At 41.0% G+C, this 12,007-nt stretch overlaps 1 protein-coding gene across 2 annotated transcripts in view; it reads left to right on the top strand.

Moving 5' to 3' along the window:
* The window catches only part of LOC132378331 (chloride channel protein 2-like), a 506,358-nt gene that overhangs the window by 299,839 nt on the left and 194,512 nt on the right, over window positions 1–12,007 (top strand). For both annotated transcript variants that reach the window (XM_059945154.1, XM_059945148.1), the window contains exons 11-12: window positions 3,329–3,413; window positions 9,533–9,688. In XM_059945154.1, the coding sequence (XP_059801137.1) occupies window positions 3,329–3,413; window positions 9,533–9,688 (241 nt within the window). The remainder of the gene's footprint in view (window positions 1–3,328; window positions 3,414–9,532; window positions 9,689–12,007) is intronic.

Raw genomic sequence — 12,007 nt, 5'->3', positions numbered from 1 at the left:
ACCCCACTGGTCACAGCCTGCCATTCTAAAAGGGACCCGTTAATCACTACTCTTTGTTTTCTGTCAGCCAGCCAATTTTCAATCCATGTCAGTACTCTGCCCCCAATACCATGTGCCCTAATTTTGCCCACTAATCTCCTATGTGGGACTTTATCAAAAGCTTTCTGAAAGTCCAGGTACACTACATCCACTGGCTCCCCCTTGTCCATTTTTATAGTTATATCCTCAAAAAACTCCAGAAGATTAGTCAAGCATGATTTTCCCTTCATAAATCCATGCTGACTCGGACTGATCCTTCTACTGCTATCCAAATGTGTCATAATTTCCTCTTTTATAATCAACTCCAGCATCTTTCCCACCACTGTCGTCAGGCTAACCGGTCTATAATTATCCTGTTTTCTGTCTCCCTCCTTTCTTGAAAAGTGGGACAACATTAGCCACCCTCCAATCAGCAGGAACTGTTCCTGAATCTATAGAACATTGGAAAATGATTACCAATGCATCCACGATTTCTAGAGCCACCTCTTTAAGTACCCTGGGATGCAGACCATCAGGTCCTGGGGACTTATCAGCCTTCAGACTCAACAGTCTATCCAACACCGTTTCTTGCCTAATATAAATTTCCTTCAGTTCATCCTTTACCCTAGTTCCTTTGGCCACTATTACATCTGGGAGATTGTTTATGTCTTCCCTAGTGAAGACAGATCCAAAGTACCTGTTCAACTCGTCTGCCATTTCCTTGTTCCCCATAATAAATTCACCCGTTTCTGTCTTCAATGGCCCAATTTTGGTCTTAACTATTTTTTTGCTATTCACATACCTAAAGAAGCTTTTACTATCCTCCTTTATATTCTTGGCTAGTTTACCTTCGTCCCTCATTTTTCTTGGCGTATTGCCTTTTTTGTTATCTTCTGTTGCTCTTTAAAAGCTTCCCAGTCCTCCGGTTTCCCACTCATCTTTGCTATGTTATACTTCTTCTCTTTTATTTTTATACTGCCCTTTACTTCCCTTGTCAGCCACGGCCACCCCTTACTCCCCTTAGGTTCTTTCTTCCTCTTTGGAATGAACTGATCCTGCACCTTCTGCGTTATTCCCAGAAATACCTGCCATTTTTGTTCCACTGTCTTCCCTGCTAGGAACTTTGGCCAGCTCCTCCCTCATTGCTCCATAGTTCTCTTTGTTCAACTGTAATACTGACACATCTGATTTTCCCTTCTCCTTCTCAAATTGTAGGTTAAAACATATCATATTATGGTCACTATCTCCTAATGGTTCCTTTACCTCGAGGTCCCTGATCAAATCCGGTTCATTTCACAACACTAAATCTAGAATTGCCTTCTCCCTGATAGGCTCCAGTACCAGCTGTTCTAAGAATCCATCTCGGAGGCACTCCACAAACTCCCTTTCTTGGGGTCCAGGACCATTCTGATTCTCCCAGTCTACCTGCATGTTGAAATCCCCCATGACAACTGTATCACTACCTTTGCGACATGCCAATTTTAACTCTTCATTCAACTTACACCCTACAAACAGGCTGTTTGGGGGCCTGTAGATAACTCCCATTAGGGTCTTTCTACCCTTAGAATTTCTCAGTTCTATCCATACTGACTCTACATTCCCAGATTCTATGTCCCCGCTCGCAAGGGACTGAATATCATTCTTCACCAATGGAGCCATCCCCACCCCCTCTGCCAGTCAGTCTGTCCTTTCGATAAGACGTATATCCTTGAATATTCATCTCCCAGGCCCTGTCCGCTTGAAGCCATGTCTCAGTTATTCCCACAACATCGTACTTGCCAATTTCCAACTGAGCCTCAAGCTCATCTACTTTATTCCTTATACTTCGTGCATTCATATATAATACTTTTAATTCGTTACTCCCCTCTCCTTTCATATCAATTCCTATTTCACTTGGCCATACTGTATGATCTCTTCTTGAGCTTTCTACTCCATTGATTCTGTAGTCCTTTTTAACTTTTCTTATTTTCACTTTCTCTTTAACTCCATCCTGATATTTCCAGTTCATTCCCTCCGCCCCACTACTTAGTTTAAACACATCCATGTTGCAGTGGCAAACCTGTCTGCCAGAATGCTGGTCCACCGCCTATTAAGGTGCAACCCGTCCCTTTTGTACAATTCATCCCTACCCCAAAACAGATCCCAGTGGTCCAAGAATGTAAATCCTTGCTTCCTGCACCAGTTCCTCAGCCACACATTCTGATCCATTATCTCCCTGTTCCTGCCCTCTCCAGCACGAGGAACTGGAAGCAAAGCAGAGATAACCACCCTGCAAGTCCTGCTTTTCAGCCTTCTTCCGAGTCCTCTGAAGTCCCGCTGCAGAATGTCCTTCCTCTTCTTCCCGATGTCATTTGTGCCGACATGCACTACCACTTCCGGCTGTTCACCTTCACCCTTGAGGATTCCCTGCAATCGGTCCGTGATGTCCTGGATCCTTGCACCAGGGAGGCAACACACCATCCTTAAATCTCGCCTGTTGCCGCAGAAACCCCTTTCTGTACCTCTTACTATGTTTGTATCTCTTCAGACCTGCTTTGTCACACTATGTGGCTATAGAATGTCAGCCTCCATTGTGTTCCATGCCACCCACAAGGAAAGTGTAGGCAAGATCAAAATGAGACCTAGTACTGTATAACTGTTTGTGTCGTGAGGATTTTAGTGATTGTGTTATGGTAATTTTCTATTTTAAATTGAGCAAGATTACTGCTTCAAACTTCCATGTATTACCACATTGTTTTAAGCTTATTTTTCAAGCACTTGGTCCAGAATTTGCATAATCTGATTCAAATATGATGCAGAATTTGTTAATGTAGATGTTGAATTTGAAGTATGAATTCAGCAATTCAAAAAGAAAATATCTTGAGCTTCTAAAATCCTGCAGAGCATGCTGTGAATTCTCAGCAGGTGAAACAGCATCAGTGGAAAGAGGAACAGATTTGTATTTTCTGGTCAATAACTCTTCCTTTGAACCTTTAATTTCATGGAAAGTTAGCGATCTGCAGCATTCGCTCTGAGACCTTTTTTCAGAGTTGTGCCTGACTAGCTGAGTATTTCCTGGAATCACTTTCATTTCAGCTTTACAGCATCTGCAGTATTTTACTGATGGATTTTCCTTTAGCTTTTCACTTCAACTTGGGCACAAGTTTGCCACTGATGTTTAGAGAGACCATAATGCCAGTGGAATAGCATTTCAACATCTATGTTGCATTTACACCATGTAAAGAAGTGTATAGATGATGAAGCTTTGTGTGATGTGTAGAATCTGCTGGAATGAAGCACAATTGATTTAAACTATCTCCCTTTCTTTTAGGCGCCTGCTCTATCCAGCAATAGTGACTTTACTTATTGCCACTCTCTCATTTCCTCCTGGCTTTGGCCAGTTCATGGCTGGAGAGGTATGATTTATTTTTCTAACTCCATCAGCGTTGAATTCTAACATCAGGTAGGTCGCTGCTACTGCATTTCAGAAGTAATAGAAAAGAATACTTGGTTTATCCTGATGGGATTCTGAATAAGTTTGGTAAAACATGAAAACTCTGCCTAGGGAGCCAGAAGTGTGGCAAAGCAGCTATATATATACATTTAGAATGCCTAAGACTTTTTTCCCACAGTACTGTAGTTATTTTGTGTATTGCACTATACTGTTGCCACAAAAAACAAATTCCATGATATATGTGAGTGATCATAAACCTGATTCTGATATGGATTTCTATTGTGGACTGGGAGTGGGAAGGGTGCAGGGAGAGGGGAATCGAGGTTGGGGAAAGGGGAAGGAAGAGGGGAGATGTATATGACCGGTGAAATGGGCAAATGTTTAGAATTCCCTTTACCTAATGTTTGATCTGAAGTTCCCTGCCCCACCATTTGGATGCTCCTTAAAAGCTACCTCTTGACCAGGCTGCAGTTATTATGTGGCTCAGGGTCAGATTTTCTTTCATGATGTTCCAATGAAGCACCTCGGGATATTTCATTAGCCTGAGGGCATTGGTCTAAAAATTCTGTTGTGACACAGTTTATTTTGTTGTGTGACCAATTAAAGTTATGTGAAAGAGCTCTGTTAAAGAAAATTGAGAACTGGCTGAGCAGGTCATGATTCTGCAGAATTCCTGAGGGAGAGATATCATGCTGCACAAAGTCATACGGTGGTTTGCACAAAACACCCACAGATATTTACCATCTTGGAGACACTTTACTTAAAGTGGGTCTATGCCTTTCATCCTTGGTTAAAGGGAACCACTGTATCTGACTTTTTTCAAAAGTTCATATTCTGAACCTTCTGATGTGAGTTCCTCTTACCCTATGATTTATTTCCTGCCTATTCCTGCCCCCCCCCCAATTACTGATCTGACCTCATGCTCCAGACTTCTGACTGCTCTCTTCTACCTTTCTGCCCCCAACAACTCCTTCAGTAAGGTCAGTAAGACCTTAAGGCCTGCACTTTTATCCCAGCCTCCACTTCCCATTCCCTGGCCTCATCTGGCACTCAGGCCCAGTTTATCAAATTTTCTATGCAGAATTATAATGCAAAGTCTGTCAGCTGATGCATGCTATCTTAAACTATGCTTCTGAATTTTGTAGGAGTGGTCCTTTGACCAAATGGTTTGCTGATTCACTATAGGGGAACTGCTGAACTCATCCTGTGACAGCATAACATTCTTCATAAAAAGCATCAGTCTTTCAAAATCTTTTCATAGGTCTCCAATCCTTGTGAAAAGATGAATGGAACTAAACAGTTTCTGTTTCTGTCAACCTGGAATTAAAAAGGATTGAATTGAACAGGGAAATGTTTCAAATCAGATTACTTTGAATGATGATTTGCAGAATGGTCAGTTTGAACTGTTTATAATTTAATTCATTTGGAAAGCCAGTGTTTGTATACCTTCAAAAGAGTTTGTATTCATTCATAAAATGATCTCTTATTGATCATTTGAAAATGACATTTTCATTTAGTATTGTTGCTTGCAAGTAGTGAAAATGTATTTACAGAAATAGTTCCCAACAAGGGGATGTCACATTTTCTTTGTAGCTTTTAGAAGCAAAGTCCACGTGCTTTTACTTTCTAAACATATGAGCTATTGAATTGCTGTTGGATTTTCTTTGAGGCAGTTACTTGATAGCCTTCCTTCCTCTGGCATTGACATTTATATGCATAAACTATATGTGAGTGAGCAGAATGAAAGATTTTCTTAAGTCTTTAATCTTTCATTACAATAAACATGGGATATGTGAACAGCAGAGTTGGCAGCCTATTCTTCAATTATCTGCCCGATGACTCACCATTGCAGAGCCCATTTTTGCAATCCCTTTTACAGATTGCTCTGGGCATGATTTTAATCAATTCTATAAGCCTATGCTCTTTCATGACAGCTATCATTTTAAAAGTCACTAATAAATGCATATTTCTTGCAAATTGGAGCAGCTGGCTACAGTCTGGTTATTATATGGATTTATAATGAAGCATTGTCTCGAAGAGAATTCAAACCAATGAGCTGAGATTGCCCAGCACCGTCTTCCTAATTGGTTCCCATGTCAGCATCTCGTCATTCATAAAAGGCTGATTGGTCTATCAAAAAGAGTGAAATATTATCACTCTGGTGCAGTTAGAAAAACATCTAATTATGCTGAGTATAACGTGCAAATTGAGACAATTTGTCTCCCAAAATTGCAGCATATGTCATGGTGTTTGAAATCCCATTGCATTTGTTAACTAGTTGAAGTACTACAAGCTAATGATAAAATTTGTGAATTTTTGTATTGTGAGAAATGTCAATAGAAAAGGCAGTGTTTACATAAGGGCTAAAGAACTACCCATGAAGGATTTGATCATTTTGATTTGGAGGCTGTTTTTATAAATTTGCATTGGCTATGCTTGGCTAAGCTGCATGTTCTTGAAAAAAAATATTCTTGCTTTTTTACAGAGTTAAGTTTTCAGTCCTGGGGGGTGGGGGTGGGAATTTTTGGAATTTCTATTGCATTGCAAGGCACAAGGAGCAGAAATTAATTGACTAGCTCATGGAATTAAAGCGTGCTGACAGTAAGACTGGTGCTTTTCTTTATTCATTCAGCGGAATTGGGGTTCACGGGCTGAGCCGGCATTTAATTTTAGCCAAGTCACAAGAGGAAATTCTGAAGGACAAGATCCACCAGCACTTGCATAGTCTGTGCCTGATCATTGATAGCCAGCATGGGAGGTCATGTCCGATGAGTCTTTTCGAGTTTTTGAAGAGAGAACTAGAGATAGAAAAAAGTAGAGCAGTATATGTTGCCTACATGGACTTTAGTATGGCCTTTGTAAGACTGATCGTGAAGGTTAGATCTCATAGGATTCGGAGTTGGTTCAATGATGGGAAGCAGAGGGTAATGGTAGAAGGTGAATTCTCCTTTCTGAGGACTGTGATTAGTCAGGTACTCCGGGGGACATATTGTGACCTTGGTTATTTATTTATGTAAATGATTTGGATATGAATGTACATGGCACAATTAGCAGATTTGCTGATGGTACCGAACTAAGGAGTCTTATTGATAGTGAAGACGGTTACAATGAGCTACACTTGGTGTCATGGCAGGAGACCCATGTGTCATTGCTGCTGTTGTGTGCCCAAAGACCCTGGATCTTCGAGATCTTTGGGCACAGAGCTTGGAAAAAGCGATGTAACGGACTTTTAAAATCGTAAACCAGCAAGTTGTTATGTCTCCCCATTCGCTGGAAAAACAGAGACATTTCCTTCTCCCTTATTAGGGAGAGAGAGAGAGAGCCTGTGGATACCGGGAGAAACATAAAGTCTTTGGTTTAACTGCATGTCTGTGTCTTTGCTGTTGCTTTGCTTATGGTTGAGTGCTCAGTGGTGGGTGCTGATGTTTTTTTTGCTGGTGGGGGTGGAGGGGGGATCATTGCTTGCTGCCGCTTATGCGCGAGAGGGAGGAGCTGAGGGGGGTACTTTGGGGTTCTGACGTTTAACTGTCCTTCATTCTTTGGGGCACTCCTCTGTTTTTGTGGATATGAAGAAAAAGCATTTCGGGATGTATATTGTAAACATCTCTCTGACATTAAACGTACCTTTGACCTCAGTTCATGATCAGTTAGGGAGATGGGCTGAGGTATGGCAAGTTGATTCCAACTTAGATAACTGATATTTTGGGCAGTCAAATAGTGTAGGGCAGTGGTGAGTATTGTGGAAAAAGCACACAGTTCACTGAAAACAGCTGACAAGTAGACAGGGTGTTTATCGTGCTGGCCTTCATTAACCAGGACACTGAGTTAAGAGTCGGGGCATTATGTAAGTAGTTAGTGAGGCTGTACTTGGAGTACGGTGTACAGTTCAGGTCACACAGGTATGGAAGAGACATTGTCAGGATACGTGGATTCTGTTTGGACAGGAGAGGCTGAGTTACAGGGAAATGTTGGCCAGGCTAGATCTTTATTATGCAGCAAAATGAGGGGTTCCCTCACAGAAGCTGATAAAATTATGAGGGGGTGGATAAGGCTGAAGCTAGAGGGCACATGGAGAGAGATTGAAAAGAGATCAGAGGATTGTGATTACCTGGCCAAGACAATACAATTGCAGCACACAGTGCCCTGAAAAAGTATTCAGCCCCCACAACTATTTTCACACTTTACTGGCTCATTTTATGATTTAAAATATATTGAAGTAGGATTCTTTGAGCCAAGTCTACAAAACATTGTGCATCATGTCAAATCAAAATAAAAATTCCAAAACCGGTCAACAATTTACTAAAAAGTCAAAACCAAAACAGTGAGGCTGAAGTATTCAGCCCCCCCCCTTTGTAATTACTACACTACATTTAAGAGGCATTTGAAAAGGTGCTTGGGGGAGGGTCTTGGAAGGTTATGGGTCAAATGTGGGTAACTGGGACTGGCAGGCCCTATTTCCATGCTCCATCACTCTCTGACTCTAATTGCCCATCCCTGATTGCTCTTCATAAGGTGATGGTGAGCTGCCTTCTTGAACAACTCCAGTCCTTGAGATGTGGTTATACCCACAATGATGTTAAGAAGGGATATCCAGTCTTTTGACTCAACGGGGTAAAGGAACAGCAATGTTTGTTCATGCAAATATCGAAAAAGCCAATCATATGGCAGCAATTTGATGCATAAAAACATGCAGACATGGTCAGGAGGTTCAGCTGTTGTTCAGACCAAACATCAGAATGGTGTAGAATGGAAAAGTAATGACTTTGACTGTGGAATGATTGTTAGTGCCAGATGGGGTGGTTTGAGTATCTTAGAAACTGCTGACCTCTGTGGATTTTCACACACACCACTCCCTAGAGTTTACAGAGAATGATGTGAGAAACAAAAATCGTCCAGTGAGCAGTGCTTCTGTGGGTGAAAATGCCTTGTTAATAAGTGAGGTCAGAGGGGTACAGCCAGACTGATTCAAGCTGACAGGAGGGCGACAGTAATTCAAGTAACCTCACGTTACAATAGTGATGCGCAGAAGAGCATCTCTGAATGCACAACACATGGAACTTTGAAGTGGATGGCTATAGCAGCAGAAGACAATGGACCTACACTTGATGATCACTTTATTAAGTATAGGAGGTACCCAATAAAGTGGGCACTGAGTGCAAGTTTGTGCTTTTAATATTTGTTTGATTCTTTAAGATGTTTGCAGTCACCCATCCAGCTCTTATTTCAGTGATTTTGTTACATTTCCCTTTTCCCAGGGCATTGTAGGCCTTCTTCACTGAACTACTCCCATCATTTCTCTTCCCAACTCTTAGCCATATTGGTCTTTGCAAGTTAACATTACATCCAGGCTAATACTAGTCCTAATGAAGACCTCACAATCAGGAAGACAAGTACTTGCAAGGTGTGTTTTTAATCAAAGATTTTGTCTTTGCCTTTTAATCAAAAGTTGTGTTTCTAATTGGCTGGAAACATGAACTGCCATTCTTTGTCCCTTTTTATAGTGACATACTGTTAATGGAAGTGTATATTTTATAACCACTCACATATATAAATCATAAATGTATGTGCTCTACTGCTCAAGGTTAGTGCTCCAACGCTGAAGAAATGAGTCTTTATTTAAGCATGGCAACAGTAAATACCTGCACCTCAGGTGGGATTCCTTTGTGCCCTGCCAGCTGCTTCAAGGGATTAATTGAGGATTTGAACTATTTGAAATAACTAAGATTGTAGTTTTGAAAAGATAGGCAGGTTGTGATTACATTCATGTTCATTGTTATATAGTGACTTTGACGGTGATGTTTACCTTTTGCTAGAGTTAACAAAGAGTCTAATAATATAAAGAGTGAAATAATTACTTCTATGCTAAATATTTTTCGGGTTTATTATGTTCACTGTTCTGTTCCAGAGAACTACCACTGCATAATGTCTAACCAGTGGTGAGTTGCTGCAGTTCAGTCTCAAAGCCAGTTCGGCTGGTTCATTGGCCACCCGATGCCTTGAGTAGACTCTTTACTAAACTCACCTCTTGTTTTACTTCCATTTGTAATTTTACTAAACAAGCTCATTGTGTTTGTCTCCCAGCTCACCCAGAAAGAAACGCTGGTGACCCTCTTTGATAATCGGACGTGGGCAAAGCAAGGCGTTGCGGAGGAACTTGAGTACATTGGAATCTCAGAGGCCTGGAAAAATCCTCAAGCAAATGTCTTTGTGACACTAGTGACGTTCATCCTGATGAAGGTGGGCCTATAATAAAAAAATTTCCAACAGTAAATGTAAGCAATGTGGAACATTTTAAAAGTAAGAGAAGAGCAGCTATCCTTCACCCTTAATGTGAGTGTTGCCAATATGAAGCAAGGAGCAGCTTGTCGTTATTAATCTTCCCCTGGGCTTTCCTGAAGCCTGCAGTGGGAAATGGAGCCTTTCTCCCACCTCTTGTTTTGGGAAAGAACTCCAGAGTTTCAATTACATTCCTCAAGTCTCTTTCAAAATGACAGACCTTGGTAAGAATTTATACTGCTTTTCAGTGTGGTTTTTACATAAAAGCTTTATGCTGTGTGCTTTTGTGACTATGATACCTCAAGGTCCAGATCCATTAATGCCAATCTTTTGTGAATTACTCATTGAAGACTGTTTGCAGCAAAGCTGTCTATTCACCTGCATAAGCAGGCACACATGTACTGTACTTCAGTGGCTGCAGTTGCAAGTCTTCAAAGGATTCAACAATTGATGCTGGAAATGTGAAAACAAAAATTAAATAGAAAATGCTAGAAAGCTCAGTCCAGCAGCATTTGAGGAAAGAGAAACAGAGTTAACTTTTCAGCTCAAAGAAAATGCAAATTAGTTTTAAATTTCCAAGAGTCTGGGGAGAGATGGATGGAACAAAGGGATTATCTCTGAGTGAGGTTCAAATGCAATCGTCCAGTTGATAAATTAACAAGGGTCGCCAATGCATGCATGAGAGAATATGATAAAAAAATGAAAGTCATTTTAAAAAGAGAAAGTTGTCAAAGGAACGTCAAAGCTGCAAATTGCAGCAGTATAGGCCGGTATGGATTTAATGTTGAATGTGACTACCTCGGGTACCTCAAATAATTTTTATCAGAACTGCACAGTTCTACTGTAGGTCACCATCAGTAATATTGGCCTATTTTTTCTCTCTCCATCAGCATTATCTGACCAGCTGCACATTTCCTACATCTATGTTTTCATATCCCTTTCTTTATTTTTAACCTCTAACTGCCCTCATTAACCTATCAATGCAGTGACTCCATTTACAACTTGTACCCACCACAAACCACACCTCACCCTATCTGAGGTATCCCCTCTGCCCTATCCATCTCTCTGTCTCTCACCTTTTCCTTTTTCTCGTCCCCAGTTCTGATACAAGATTAACTGTTTTTCCCTTTTGTTGCAGGTGCTGCTTGACCAGTTTAATGTTTCTAACATTTTCTCTGTTTATTTTTCAAGGATTCAAAATTTTGTGCCCTAGGCAGATTCAAAACATTGAATGTTTTTTTCTATCAGGTATATTTGTCAAGATCTGTAGCTGAAATTGTTTTGTAACTTTATTACAAGTCATTCTTGAGTTGATATTAATTTCAAAACATTAGTATAGCCAAAATTGGGATCAGGATTTTTTTTAATGTACAGAGATTTGAAATAGGGTACAAGCCAGTTGTTGAGGTGGTGCCAGGGGTATTAAGAACAGTAATGGCACCAGCTTCTTTATCTGCATTGTGTCTTCTCTTTATGACTTGAAAGGTAGTAAATGCACAGACTTTGGCATTTTTATGTATGGCATAGCTCTGACTGACCCACAGAGTCCAGCCATCATGAATCCCCTGGATAAAGCTGCCTTCCTTTTCCTGACTGACGCTGATCTTCATACATCTGAGAATCTTGCTGGTTGTAAGGTATACTTCATGGTGTAGACCTCTGCATTAGCACTTTATTGATCACTAGCATGGCACCAATGGCCTGGGTTGCTCTCTGCTCTGGACTTTCTGAGCTTTATGTCTACTGCTTTTTCTGTTTCCCTGACTCAAATGACTATCAACATAACTACCTCTGCGCTCAGGGATGAGGTTATGGATTTCTTCCGGTGACACAATAGGATGATCAAAGATGCTGCCTTCAGAGTTCATCATTAGCTTGCAATGACTATGTCTGTACATTGAATTTGGGGCAAAACTGCTAGTGTTACCCTCTTCAGCTGCCTGCCCCGTAGTGCATAAATTGTAACTTCTTGTCTCACACCGTGCTGCTCCTCAGAGCATTCCAGATTAGATGAGGTCGTAAGCATCAGGCATATTGCCACTGTCACAATATATGCCCACCTCCTTTAATAATGCAGGCTGGCGCCTGCATCTCATACCATTGACCACCTGTAGAGGCATACAGGTAATGAACAGCACGGCTAATGTTGGCTGCACACAGCATCTTGCAAATGGTTAGGTGTGCTGCCTGTATCAGAGCCAACAGGCACAGCTTAACCATTCATCTCAAACCCATGTCATTTTCACAGGCTATCAAATTTAGCTCACTGCAAACTGGATC

The sequence above is a fragment of the Hypanus sabinus genome, chromosome 2 (assembly GCF_030144855.1).
Source record: "Hypanus sabinus isolate sHypSab1 chromosome 2, sHypSab1.hap1, whole genome shotgun sequence".
Lineage (NCBI taxonomy): Eukaryota > Metazoa > Chordata > Chondrichthyes > Myliobatiformes > Dasyatidae > Hypanus > Hypanus sabinus.
This window is presented reverse-complemented; position numbering and strand designations above follow the sequence as displayed.